The sequence below is a fragment of the Olea europaea genome, unplaced genomic scaffold (genome assembly GCF_002742605.1).
Source record: "Olea europaea var. sylvestris unplaced genomic scaffold, O_europaea_v1 scaffold1262, whole genome shotgun sequence".
Taxonomy (NCBI): Eukaryota; Viridiplantae; Streptophyta; class Magnoliopsida; order Lamiales; family Oleaceae; genus Olea; species Olea europaea.
In genome coordinates, this window is record NW_019230068.1 from 123,181 (window position 1) to 139,027 (window position 15,847).

General features: G+C 33.9%; 1 protein-coding gene across 1 annotated transcript; it reads left to right on the forward strand.

Annotated features, from left to right (window-relative positions):
- Positions 1-5,159: 5,159 nt before the first annotated feature.
- On the forward strand, positions 5,160-5,777 carry LOC111374596. Its single transcript, XM_022997292.1, has 3 exons — positions 5,160-5,241; positions 5,390-5,580; positions 5,652-5,777. Exons 1-3 carry the CDS (start codon positions 5,160-5,162, stop codon positions 5,775-5,777), a joined length of 399 nt encoding a protein of 132 aa, XP_022853060.1.
- Positions 5,778-15,847: the final 10,070 nt, after the last annotated feature.

Below are 15,847 nucleotides of genomic sequence, written 5' to 3' on the forward strand. Positions count from 1 at the left end.
GTGAAAAATAGAAACACCATCGCCTACCCAGTGCTGAGCTCTTGCTCAATGGATGCGTGGTAGCTCGCCTGGCACTCGAGCAATGGTGTTATGTGTAAAATTCTAGTTCACATTTTTCAAGAGTTTTAACCGGCCTATTCTAATAGCCTTGTAATATATACCCAAGCCATAACACGTTTTTTGGGGTAGTTGTTCATTGTACTCTTTCTTCACAACATCTTTCAAAGATTCAAGAACACATTCAAGCGTTGCTTTTAATCCTTTGATTCTTGATATCAGTCATCTACAACCTTGGGTTCAAGTTCACATAATTCAAAATAACCACTTTCTATACACATACAGGAATGTACTTTCTGAATAGCTATCAGAGATTGTTGAAGATTGGGAGAGGTTTTATTAGAAACATAGGAAGAGTACAAGAACATGATGTTCTCGGTGATCTACAGGAGATAAACAATTTCAGAAGATCGAAAATAGTTATAAATGAAACACGTTCTAGCGGGTCTTGGTGATCGCAAACATTAGATCAACAAATCTAGTAGATTTTCTTGACTGGATCATATTGTAAGTTCATTATTGTCTATAGTGAAAGTTATTGGCTTGGTCCTAGAGTTTTTACCCAATTAGGTGTGCCAACAATTTTTGTGTTCTTTATTGTTTTCATATTATAAACTATGGCAGTTTAACATGGGATAATTTCACTTGTTTGTTTAGCCATTTAGAACAATTAATAAGTGACTAATTGCTGTTAATTGACAATTTTAATTCTGCAGTTTTTACTTATTCACCCTCCTCTAAGTGATTTTAGATATGAACTAGTAGCTTTTCACTGCATGTCAACTTTATTTCTTCCAAAGATGAGATTACTGATGTTTTAACAAAACAATTAAGTAGCTCATGATTTCATCTTCTCAAGTCTAGTCTTTATGCCTTACAAATGATATGACATAATATGAGCTCTTACCGATTATAAAGATATGATACGATGGTACGATTTATTTTCATGTATGAATGATAAATATTATTCGGGATGGTACTAAAATTTTGTATCCTTCTAAGTATTCCCCGTACTCATCCTTTTTTTCCTGCCTTACAGGTTATTATGGGTCGTGTCGGAGCATGGGGGTTCAATGGTGTTGTTGTGCCTCATTTCATGGGATCAAAATCTATAACTTAAGCACGTAACTTGTTACTTTTAATTTGGTGGCAATAGACATTTACGTTTAATTAAATTCTCGAACATGTTCAGCAAACCATAGTTGTCTACTTTCTAGTAATTTAACTAGCTTTCATGTTCCTTTAAATTTTAAGTTGTGCTTTTGAATTTTTGTTGGAATTAATATCTTCTATGATATAAATTATTAAAAGACCATGCATGTAATTAACATTTGTAGAATCCATTGTTGTTTCATCAAATTTATGAAAAGAATAAATGACCTTATATTTAAAAAACGTATAAATGAATTTAGTGGTGACTTAAATTTTATTAAAAATTCTGGGTCATTCCAATTTTGTATCAGAGCATAGGTTTATTTTCCTGTCGACCCATTATGATTATATGTGATTTAGGAGTTTTAAAAAAAAAATCACTATTCACACATGAATAGTAACATGAGTTACTACTCACGTGTGTTACTTTTCACATGTGAACAGTACCAAGCTAAATAAATAAATAAAATGAAGTGAGTTCACGGGCCTTAAGCATGTCTTTACAGTTTTAATTTTATTTACTATAACTATTGTATGTGCATGATTAATTAATAGTGATTAGAGACTGCCTTTGGACTTTGAATTTATGAGAGGCAATTCGAGCAGCTTTCAAGGTATGTCCCCAACTTGGTAGATACAGAAGGTTAGAAGGTTCGAAAATGGACTACACCCGAAGATCAACGTGATCATTATTTCCCATCATTTCACTTCAATCATGAAATGTTGGAGATGGCACATGCCATTTCATATCAGAGAACTACATTTGAGCAATATGCCCAGCAGAGCAAGGAGTCGTTTGGGAAAAGAAAGTGGAGTGATCAGAGCAAGAACAAACGTAATTGGCAGAAAAAGAGACCAAACACAGGAGTTCATATTAGGGGACGAGTGAGAACCTTGTCCTAAGTATAACAAACTCCATCGAGGTGAATGCTTATTCAGGACGAACATGTGTTTTCGATGTGGTAAATTGGGACATACTGTACAGAGCCTCCACGAAAGAAAGACGATGACCAAGATAAGAACCCAAAAGGAAAAGCTCGAGTTTTTGCACTGAATCAGCACGAGGCAGAGCAGGATCTGAACATTCGAGCAGGTATAATAATAATAATAATAATAATAATAATAATAATTATTATTATTATTATTATTATTATTATTATTATTATTATTATTATTATTATGTACCTGCTTATGTTCTTTTTACCTAGAACCGTCTCTATCCTTCGATCACTAGTCTAACATTATAATTAGGAAAACATGTATTATGTTATTATCTGATGTACCTGCTTACGTGCTTTTTGATAATGGGGCTACAAATTCTTTTATCTCTGCATCCTTTGTCCTTGGGTCTAACTTTGCATGTGTGAGAACGAATAATGAATTAGAGGTTAGCATCCCTTCAGGAAGAATTCTTTGTACAAATCAGATGACAAAGACTATGAAGTTAGAGATTGACGGGAAAATATTAAGGGTAAACTTGTACCTTTTGGAGATGAAAGAGTTCGATGTTATTTTAGGCATGGATTGGTTAGGACTTAATCATTCGACCATTTGATGTCACGCAAAAGAAGTATTGTTTCACAGACTAGAAGAAGAAGAGTTTTGTTTCTTTGGAGCAAAGTTCAAGTCTCTACCTTATCTTGTATCGGCTATTTAAGTGGAAAAGATGTAGAGAAATGAGTCATGTCAAGTATTTCTAGTTAATATAACCAGTTTCCAACATACAGAAATGACTGTTAATGAAATTAACATCGTGCAAGACTTTGCAGATGCATTTTCAGAAGACTTACCAGGCATTCCACAAGATAGGCAAGTGGAATTTGCAATTGATTTGGTTCTTGGAGCAGCACCAGTATCCAAGGCTCGGTACTTAATGGAACCGAAAGAACTTCAAGAATTGAAGTTGTAATTAGAAGAGTTGATGGAAAAAGTTTTCATTCGACCAAGTGTATCTCCTTAGGGTGCCCTTGTAGTTTTTGTGAAAAAGAAGGATAGGAGTATGAGGATGTGCATTGACTACCGGGAAATTGAACCATTTGACCATCAAAAACAAATACTCGCTGCCAAGAATCGCAGATTTATTCGACCAATTAAGGGTGTAATAGTGTTTTCAAAGATCGACTTGAGGTCAGGGTATCAACAACTAAAAATCAGGGCAAGCGATATACCGAAAACTGGTTTCAGAACTCGTTATGGACACTATGAATTCACTATCATGCCTTTTGGTTTGACTAATGCTCCAATCGTATTTATAGATCTCCTGAATAGAATTGCCCATCAGTATTTAGAGTGTTCGTCATAGTACTCGAAACTTTAAGGAAGGAAAAATTATATGCCAAATTCAAGAAGTCCGAGTTTTGGCTTGATCACGTAGGTTTTCTTGTCACATGGTTACTGCCCAAGGAATCGAGGTAGACCCTGTTAAAGTGGAAGCAGTATCAAATTGGCCTAGACCGACCAATGTGGGTAAAGTTCACAATTTCTAGGGATTGGCTAGCTATTATAGACGATTTATTGAGGGGTTTTCAAAAATAGCGAGGCCGATGACTCAATTGACAAAAAAGAGTGTGAAGTTTCAGTGGACGAAAAAATGTTTTCAAGAATTCAAGCAGAGACTTGTTTCAGCTCCTGTATTGACGATACCTGAAGGTTTGGATAGATTTGTAATTTACAACGTTATCTCCAAGCTGGGTTTAGGTTGTATACTGATACAACATGGAAAAATGGTTGCTTATGCCTCGAGAGAGTTGAAGCAGTATGAACAGAACTATCGAACGCATGACTTGGAGCTTGCAGCAGTAGTTTACGCCTCAAAGATATGGCGTCATTATCTCTATGGTAGGAAGTCTGAAATCTATACAAATCACAAGAGTCTCAAATACTTTTTCACACATAAAGAATTGAATATGAAACAGAGGAGATGGTTATAGCTAGTGAAAGATTACGGCTATACAATTCATTACCATCTTGATAAGGCCAATGTAGTCGTAGATGCCTGAAGTATGAAGACAGGATCACAGTTAGCAGTTTTACCCACAGTGTAGGAACAATCGATAAGGGACTTTGAGAAATTGAGATTAAAAGTTATCACACCACCGACTTAAACTACGGTGAGAATAAGAGCGTTCATGATTAAGCCTACACTTCTGGATCGAATCAAGGAGGTACAAGATAAGGATCCATTGTTACAGAAGATAAAGGTCGAGATTGGTACAAATAAACGTATAGGGTTTGAAGTATCTACAGATAATGCGTTGATTTTTAAAGGAAGGTTGTGTGTACCCAAAGATGAAAGTATAATGAATGCGATATAGGAAGAGGCTCACTCTACTCCTTATTCTGTACATGTAGGTGGTACGAAAATTTATCGAGATCTTTGAGATATATTTTGGCGTACAAACATAAAGAGAGGAATTGGACTGTTCGTGGATAAATGTATTGTTTTTCAATAGGTCAAGGTAGAACATCAAAGGCCTTCAAGACTACTGAAACCATTAGATATTCCAGAATGGAAATGGAAACACATAACGATGGACTTTGTGGTAAGTCTCTCGAGATTAGCAAAAGGTCACAATGCTATCTAGATAGTGGTTGATCGTCTAATGAAGTCAACCTATTTTTTGCCAATCAAAATAAATTTCAACATGGAACATCTTGCACAGTTATACATCAAAGAGATAGTTAGGTTACATTGAGTTCTAGTCACCATTGTTTCAAATAGAGACCGGAGCTTCACATCTAAATTTTGGAAAAGTTTGCTGACAGCCATGGGGATGAAACTAAAGTTTAGTACTGTTTATCATTCTCATATGGATGGACAATCAGAAAAAATCATACAAACTATGGAAGATATGTTGAGGGCGTGTGTTTTGGATGTCGGCGGTAGTTGGGAGACAGACCTATCTTTAGTGAAATTTGCTTCCAACAATAGTTTTTAGGCCACTATAGGCATGGCCCCATATGAAGCTCTTTATAGTAGGAAGTATCGATCCCTTATCCATTGGGATGAGGCCGGAGAGAATAGAATTTTGGGTCCAGAAACAATTGAATGAACAGTTGAGGCAATTGGCAATATTAGAGCCAGAATAAAAACAGAACACACCCGACAAAAAAAATCATGCCGATGGTAGAAGAAAGGATTTAGAATTTGTTGTGGGTGACAAAGTTTTTCTTAATGTAGCATCCATGAAGGGTGTATTGAGATTTGTTAAGAATGGGAAGTTGAGACTGCGATTTCTTGGACCTTTCAAAATTCTTGAAAGGATTGGTACTGTGGCTTACCGAGTTACCTTACCACCTGAACTTGCAGCAGTACATAATGTATTCTATGGTTCGATGCTTAGAAAATATGTTCACAATCCCAATCATGTGGTGAGTTATTAGACATTGGAGGTACAAAAAGATTTATCATATAATGAAATCCCAACGATGATTTTGGACAGATACATCAACTCAGAAACAGAGAAGTTCCTTTTGTTAATGTCCAATGGCGAAATCATGGACTTGGTGAGTCAACTTGGGAGAAGGAAGAGGAGTTTAGAATAGAGTATCCAGAACTCTTCGATTAGTTGAGGTAAATTTTTGAGAACGAAAAATTTTAAGGAGTATGGTGGAGATTGTAATGTCCCAAAATTTTCGTTGAGTAGAACTAAATTTTTATATGTTGTATTTTAATATTTTGAAAAGTAAGGGACTAAAATGATATATAGAAAATTTCAATTTCATTTGGGTTAAAATGTAGATTTTGACGGAGCAATAATAAATATATGAATATTAGGCTCATTCGGTAGGTCGTAATTAATCATGCATATTAGAATGGAGAAAAAAGTCAATTTGGATTAGTGGAGCCTATGTTATCAATGTCGAAAGATATGGTGCTAAAATTATTTTTAGTTAAGTTAAGTTAATGCATTTAGAGTTTAGGGGTGTCACGTGTAGTGGTAATTGACTTTTATAATAATAATAAGAAAAGGGGGTTATATATATATATATAGAAAGAGAGAGAGAGAGAGAGGTATATAGTTATGCAGGAATGATCTCCTAAGCACCGGTAACATGGGACATCATTTAATTGATAAATAAGTGCCGGTGCTTAACATAAGTTAAGCACGGGTACTTAGGAGATCATTTTCATATACTTATATATGTATAATCAATATCTTCACATGTTTTTCTTTTTCTTTAAGTTTCACCCTCTCCTCCACTCACAAATCTAACCACCTATAAGAAACGTACACATACCTACTTGCCATGATTCCCACTTACTCAAATGATAGGAGAAACTACCTTAACTCCCTTATTGTTCTCTCTCATCACTCACTTTATATTCATTATAACTTCTCCCATCATATATTCTTTACTCATTATTTCTATATTTTTGGTGCACTCAAACAAGAAAAGACTCTGCAGAAGCATTTATAGTACATTCTTCTTATCTTAATATTCTTCATTGGTTGAAACACATTTGAAGGTTAAGATAGGTTGAAGCACATTTGAAAGTTAATGTAGGATACGACGTACATGTGGTTTGTCCTGTTTAATTTTTGTTATTTCATATTGATAAGTATTTTGTTAATGATATATATATATATATATATATATATATATATATATATATATATTGCCATCATGACATGATATGAGCTCTTATCGGTTATAAAGATATGATATGACGGTATGATTTATTTTGATGTATGAATGATAAATATTATTAGGGATGGTACTAATATTTGTATCCTATTGAGTGTTCCCATACTCGCCCCTTTTTTCCTACCTTACAGGTTAGTACGGGTCGTGTCGGAGCGCGGAGTTCGATGGTGTGGTTGTGCCTCGTTTCATGGGATAAAAATCTAGAATTTAAGCACATAATCTGTTTCTTTTAATTTGATAGCAATAGACATTTAAGTTTAATTAAATTCTCGAACATGTTCAGTAAACCGTAGTTGTCTAGTTTCTCGTAATTTAACTAGTTTTCACGTTCCTTTAAATTTTAAGTTGTGCTTTTGAATTTTTGTTGGAATTAATATATGGTATGATATAAATTATTAAAAGACCATGTGTGTAAGTTTAACATTTGCAGAATCCATTGTTGTTTCATCAATTTTATGAAAAGAATAAATGACCTTATATTGAACAACGTATGAATGAATTTGGTGGCGACTTAAATTTTATTAAAAATTTTGGGTCGTTATAATGCTTGCTCACCTTAATAAGGATGTTGTTTCATAGATGGTGTGATTTTTAGGTTTCAGAATGGAGTCTGGTGCCTTGACATCAAGAGGCTACTATATCAACTCCTCTATGCCCACTGGCAAACGAAAATGCTGGAAACTTGCTCGAGGATTTTAAATAAAAAGTCTAATTTTCGCCAATTTGACTATACAATAGAATTTGAGGTTGTTCTGCAAATCTTTTATATTCGTTCCTAGATTGAGTCGAGATCTAAAACAACTAGATTATAATTTCTTATAAATTCTTTTTTAAATGATTCTTTCTTATTTCCCCTTTTCTGCAAAATTACGTTTCACACTGAAATTTTGTTATGCAAACAATTACTAAAGCAGTTAGGGGCTTGTTCTACACCACAAATTCGTTCCATAAGGTCAATTGTCCTTATCTTTTATATTCGTTCCTAGATTTTTTATCCAATAGAGAATGCATCAGAATAGATATGCTGGGACAGCAAAAGTCATTCTGTGGAATGATTGATATAAAGAAATTCAGAATGTTACAACGAGAGAAACTTCAACAATAAAGGCCTCGAAGAAAAAAGAAGAATCCAAAATTATTAATGCTGTGTAATAAAGGAAAAACACCAGTGCACGATCTATGATTGATGATTTTATTCTTATAATATATTATACAAATAATATATTAATTACTCCGAGGCTGAGTGGGATGTTAATGAAATATATTTCAATTGGGAGAATTTATTATTTTTTTTGTTAAATATAGATAGTAGGTTTATTTATTTATTTATTATTATTATTTTTTTTTGGCATAGGATTTTGTTAAATATAATGTGCACACAAATTTCAAGGAGTATGGAGCCTCAGACTTATATACATTTCAATCATTATGAATATACAGCAAAATATATTTTCTTTTACTTCACTTCATGATGTCCGAAACTTAGATGCAATTATATTCGTCAAAAACTCTCATTTTCACTTTATCTTGCACGAGCTATGATAATAAATATTATTTAGTGTATTTATTTCATATATAACCTTTTGTTGTGATAACTCAGCATAAAATACATTTTTAAATATAAGAATTATGATAAAGAATTATTAAAAATTTTGACTAGTCAATAGCCTTGTTTTCGTTGATATATGCATACTATTAGAAGTAGCAGGACGTCCCACTTCCAAGGTTGCCTCAATCACAATGACAAAACGTTATATAAGCCTCCACCGGTGTATTCCCAAGATGTTCAGGTATATGCGTAACACAAGGTACTTGATTCATATGACATTTGTCAATGCAATAGTCCCTTTCTGACATATCTCCCATGCCATAATAGTCACAAAATGACGTACAATCATTTACTTTGCAGTTGGAGCCCAAAGTTAAACCTGAATCTAGACACATTGCCATCATCAATATCAGCCCAAGTAAAATATTCCTGTGTGTGTGCATGTTTTTCATATCTGAATTTTTATTTGTAATGTGCATTTGGAGCAAGATTTTCTCAATTTTAAGATTGTTTATATGCTTCTAATGCATTTGGTTCTTCAACAGATGACTATATATAAGAAGCCTTTATGCATGTATATCATATATGTAAAGGTAACTTATAAATGCAAGTATTTATTACTACGTTTTAATTTATTTTGATCTTAGCACACATTGTAACTTATAGGAATAGAGTCGTATTAATTGACTTCTTGAATACATGCTTATAAATTACTTAATATGAAGACTTAGACATTTAGGTAGCTGAAACGTCTCAGAATATCAAGAAACTGACCAAACACTGGTTCTCTAAATGCCGATATCATTTCAGAATCTTCAAGACATATAGATGCGGCCATTCATCTGTTACTGAAAATCTTCTAGATATCCCTACTATATGTTGACGATGTTGTTAGGCAATTTGTTGTCAAACAACATCCACCGGGCTATGATGTTACTCGGTTTATTTTTTCAGTCAGCTTAGCCAAATGACTAAATGGGAATCCAACACCACATTTAAGGCGATATAATCCAAAAGTTAATTGGGTCACTCAAAACAACCTAAATACTTTAGTATTGCTCATGGCCTAATCCACTTCCTTGGATGGCCATTAATTGAGAGAACAACTTATGAGCCTGTTTAACTATCGCTTGGTCCTCTAACTTGACTCATTGGTTAACCTACTTATACTTACCTTATTTGGGCCATTGGTTATAAGATAAACTTGTCTCTTTCTCTCTAAGCAAGAGACGTCTCACTGCCTCTCTCTCTCGGCCGTTTTCTGTGTTCTTCTTGTTCTACCCTTTCTACCTCTTTGTGACTACTACCTTAGTGGTGATATTATATGAGATTTCTTGCATTGTGGTCTCCTAAGTGAAATATCTCATTGGCAACTGGAAGTGGAAGCTTGGCATTGTCTTGGGTCGTTGTTGTCAGCTTGTGGTTCTGGAAGTGGGTAAAAACTAAGCCTGAGTTTTCTTTGGTGCTCAATACACATTCTATAGATGTGAAATCAAATTCATCTACCATTCAACAAATTGCTCGTGCGCTTAGCTCACAATTTGGTCTTATAGATATAGGTCGTCTCAATTATTTTTTGGGCATTGAAGTGAAATATTTTAATGGTGGCATTTTTCTATCATGGACAAAATATACAAAGGATTTATTGGCAAAAGCTCACATCCAGAACTGCTCTCTTATTTCCACTCCCATGGCTATCGAAGTGAAGCCCACTCTCCCTAAAAAAATGATCTTGTTAAAGCCACTGAATTTAGAGCTCTTGTTGGCAGCCTCCAATACCATACTTTCTTTCACTCATCCAAACACACACACACACTATCAATCGTGTTTGTTAGAACTTTCAAACACCAAATTCTTATAATCTTCAAGATTTGTTTGGTATCTCAGAGGGACTGCACATATTGGCACTTGTTATCTCACTTAATGCTCTCCTCCCGCCTTCTATGCCTTTTCGAATTCTGATTTGACTGGTTGTCCACTCACTCATTGCAGCACAACTGGCTACTCTGTTCATCTAGGTGCAAACTACATTTCTTGATCTCGAAGAAACAAGCTACTGTTGCTCATTCTAGTGCCGAACTCAAGTACTGATCCTTAGCTTCTACTGTTGCCGAACTTACTAGGATTTCATTTTTACTTGTTCATGTAGTGTCCTCTCTGACACACTCTCCTTTGCTGTTGTGTGATAACAAAAGTGCTCTTCAAATTACTAAGGATTCCGTGTATCATGCCTATTCCAAGCATCAGCATCATATATCGAGGACTTTTACAACAGCTTGGTCACACGAATTTTCTTCTACATAAAATAGTTTATACGCTTGTTGAATAGAAGTTTGATCATCTTCTGATTGCATTTTCGTCCCTGAATTTTGAAATAGAGAGCGGCGAAGACCTTGCCATCTTCGTGTACATCAAAAGGGAAACCCAGATTGGTAAGAGCTATTTTCTTTTCTAGATTAAATGACTTTTGCATTGTGACATGACTTGTCTCATGCTGATATCACTCAAACTGTTCAGTGTATTTTCCCCAAAACATTGTGCAACAAATCCTAACGCCGCTTTTCATTATAAACTCTTGCCTATGATTCATGGCAGGTTAGTTTATCGCTATCAGTATTCTGAGTATATGCTCTCGATTATATTGACATCGTAATTTTTCTAGATAAATAACACTTTGGTTCCTCCAATTTCGGATCCAAATAATACATGGTGGAATTGTAAGACTGATATTAGCAATTGCTCCCGTAGTTAGCTCCAAAAAATTCAAGGTACTATAAGTTATTTATCTAAATATTTCAACCGATGTTTTGCTTTGAATTGAAATCATGTTGTTACTATTTAATGCAATTTTCAGACTTCAGGTTGGAATTCATAAATGCATTAACGGAACTGGCGTCCCTTCATCAAGAGGCAAACATGGTTTGGGACTCACTCTCCAATTTTAAATAACAAGGTTAATCATTGTTACCATTTTCAGATATATATATTTTTAATGGTGTTTTGCATATTTCCCTTTGTGTGCAAAATGAATTAACAAATTAAACTTGTTTTATGCAGACAATTGCACAAGCAGTTGGAGATTGGTTTTATGATCGAAACCAAATTCAATAGATTGACTGTCTTTATCCTTGTGACAAAACTTGTCCCAGTTAGTTTGTCCGAACACCAATTGAATTTGTTGAGATTCACTTCACTTTTTCCAATGAGTTGTGTTCAATGATTGACTTCTTAACTTCCATGTTGAAACATTTTAACAATTCAAATTAATTAATAATAGTCCAACAGGCATTAGCAAAATATTTTCTTTTCACGTTGCAAACACTTATTATTATATTATTTGTTTACTGTCGGTGCGAATTAGAACACGTTCTGAAAAACTAGTGTAGTTAAAAAATGTCACGACGTTCCTACCTATCACGGGACCTCGTCATTAATCAGATCATTATCTTCATCCATTAAATTAGAGTCCACTAGCTCCAGTCCAAAAAACTAAAATATATTGAGTTGTTAAATTGAAAAAAAATAAAAAAAGAATTAAAAAAGTATTGTGTAGTCAAATTGACAGTGATTAATTCATTTGTTACTTGATTGGTGTACAAAGAAAATGTTCGTTGCCGTATCAATTTTTATATTGTACATTCTGCATTCCAATTTGTGGGTTATCTAATAATCCCACTTTATTGCTATGAGCTTGTATATGCTGTGCTTGACATAATATTAGTTTTGGATATTATTAAAACGTGAAAGTTGGAATACTCAAAAGTTGGGTAACTTTTGTATTTAGATAGAATTTGTGATATGGGGTATAGGTGACTTTTATGAGTTGGAATTATTTTGAATTTGATCTACCACAATCTCAACTATAGCTGTCCAAACGTCAAACAAAGCCTGTTAAAAAATTCCATACGATGAGAAAATTGGAGCCGTTGCAGAAATCCACACAGTGAGAACGAATTGGAATTCCAGCAATGTGAACAGACAATAACCATCAATTGAATTTTGTGAGAATTAGGCTTAGGATTATTTCCTATTTCTCCTGTGCTAGCAATTGATTATGACCATCCTCTAAAATCCTGAAACTGGATCGATGCAAATGCATACTCGTAATAGTCTCAAAGCTAATTAATTTACTTCAGCCACAATAGATAAATTAGTCCATCAATGGGCCACCCGGATTAGATGTCATTCACGTTGGCATACTTGATGAATTTATTATCATGACTGGAACAAAATAAGATAATTAAAACTTATTGTAACATATAATTAATTCATTTAAACTAATCAAATCATGTTGCCGTCCAAAATTGATATCCAATAATGCGTCATATTAATCCATGTCATGAAAAATCTAATATGTGATGAAAAAACCATCTGCTAAGTTCCCTTGGAAATATAATATCTTCATCAATATAACCCAATTGATTACAAGATGTATAAGTATGAATCACGGTTAAATCAATCATATTATTCGTAATGACCTTTTATGATTGAAATCCATCTACCTTATAACTCCACTTCAGCCAAGGAATATGTCTACCAATATTGGATGAGGAAAAATAGATTATAATCTCTCACTATTTGGTGAAATTCGTATCTCTCATACATTCGTTTTCATTTTATTCTCAATACACCCTATCGAGTTTGACATTATATTATTGACCTTAGAATTGGTAACATTCAAGACCACCAAAGGGTCAAAATCCTCATATATGATCTATAAAACATCAAGTCAAACGACAAAATCAACTACCTAACATGCAAAGATTTTTTTAGACACTAAGATAGATATCCATGTAAAATCATCATTGTCGGCCATATAATGAATTATCTTTCTAACAACTCATTTATGTATTCATTTAAATGTTTCTACATTTTAGCTTTTGAGATGAGCTAGTTTCTTCAATTAAAAATAAATGCGATGCATCTTAGTCTATCTGCAATTACCATATTTGCGTAAGTACTAAGAAATATGAATTTATATAAGATTAAGTTATTCATAATATGTTTTGCAATTACAACGCCATGCAATTAACAAGTTTTCAAAACTTAATATTGGAATTGTTAAATTAAATTGGTGAATGTAATCATTAAATCTATTAATAGAAATACATTAATAATAAAGTACTTTCATCGTTTGAATCATTGTTCTACTTGTATTAGATTCAATTACTTAGGTATCCAATGAGTTTTCATGACAATCATGTTTTTGTTAAAAACAATATTGGTGCAAGTGGATTCATGATAAGTTCAAAGATTAGCACAAGACAAGCAATCTCATGGATCGACCATTATAATTAGCAGTGCTCTACCTTATAGTCTGAGAATGAATACATTTCCCATAATGGTAGACCCAATGTGGCAATAATCTAAAAGAAAATTATTATTGATATCCTTTAAAGAAATAATGTACAACTACAAATTGCATAAAGGACTAAAAAATGTGGGAAAAAAAAAGAAAGAAATTGAATAAAAGTGGCCATGAATTCTTGTCCCTTCGTCATTGTACCATTTTGCATTCTTTTATTAGATTATTAGTACTGAAATCTAAACTCTCAATAACTCTTTCACGTGCAACATTATGAAGTAATGGGCATTTAGATCACATTCCCTTGTACAATAAAACATGGAAATTTATTATGCAACTGATTGCTTGGAAATATTTCATCTTACCTTCAATACTACAACCAAAATGGGGTACAATACACTATGTATTAAACTAGAAAGGTAAAAAGAAGAATGGAACAAGGTAAAAAGAAAATTTGTTGACAGTATGAATTTAACGATGCACATAATTTAAAAGAAAGTATAGTTTTGTCAAGTTGCATAATTGTTTAGTGTCATTGTCTCTAAAGCAAAGATGCTCTCTAGCAGCTCAAGGGATCTTCTCTGAGTCTCTTCAACATTCACCTTTTTCTGAAGAGTTGGTTGTTTAGTCACTTTCCGTCTCTACAACCTACTCTTATTGTGGTAACCTCTCGATGACATCATCAGCTACTTCTTTATCATATGGAAGAGAGAACATCGATAACCTTTTTGTGGTTTTCTTTTTTATCTTCTTTTAGTAAATTGGTTTCGATTGAGAGCAATGATGGGAGAAAAAGGAATGTCACTAGGGATCTACAAGTTTGTTGGTATAGATTTCTGGATGACGTAGATCGAGGATTACTTGTACAGTAAAAAACTAAACCATCCTTTTCTAAATGAAAACCTGATAGGAATGATGAACGATGATTGGAAATTGCTTGATCATCTGGTATTGAGTGTTATCCGACTAACACTGTCGAAGAACACTGGGAGCTGCAGAGAAAACTACATGAATTTGATGAACGTATTGTCCCATATGTATTATTAGTCATCTGCGTGTAACAAGGTATACTTGACAAGAAAATTTATTTCATTTAAAGATGTTTGAAGGTGTTCTAGCACAAAGACATCACAATAAACTAAATACAATTGTCAATCAATTGGTTCCAGTCAATATTTAAATTGATAATGAGGTATGTATGCTAATCCTATCGGCGTCATTATCGAATAGTTATGAGCTTATGAGATCTGCAGTTAGTAACTCTATAGGCAGTGAAAACTTAAATTCACTAATGTTCGTGGTTATAGTCATGCTGAAAAAGTCCGCAAAAGAATTATGGAAAAGTCCCTATTTCGAATTCCGAACTTAGTGTTGAGAATAGAGGAAGGGGTTTCAAGAAAATTTTTACTAAGGGCAATGAGATTATGTAAAACTATATTGTTTGAAATAGTGAAAATGTATATCTTACTAATGCAGAACCTATTGACATTGCTGGTATTGGTAATGTCAATTTGTGGATGTCAAATGGGTCAGTATGGAAAATTCATAAGGCAAAGTATATACCTAAATTGGTGCACAGTCCTATCTCTGTTGAATAACTTGATGAAGGTGACTTTTGGTGCTGGTGTGCGAAAAGTTACCAAGGGGGCTGTTGGGTTTTTGATACCCAATAAATCCCGGGCTATAATATTAACCCACGTTAACATCATAGCCCGAGATTTATTGGGTATCAAAAACTCAACAAACCTCCACCTTGATGCCCAATAAATCTGCAAGCAATCAAAACACACAGTTAATACTTGCATAATCAAGGTAGCCAATAAAATTGGATCACAGACCTTACCTCGTGTTTCCAACTTGAAACGCATACCATACCTGCTCCATGTACTCACTGGGGCTAAGGTCAAAAATACCCAAGTAGAAGCAAATATTTAACAGTAAACAATCAAGAGCAAAAATACACACGCGATGACGATATACTATAGGATAACACACACAGATCTTTTCAGAAACACATTCACATAGAACCATAGATTAACACCAAGTCAATCAAACCACGGTCAACCACATATGCAACACATGCATAAATGACCCTAAGAAAAGATCTCACCACACTTATCCTATCCCATTCCATG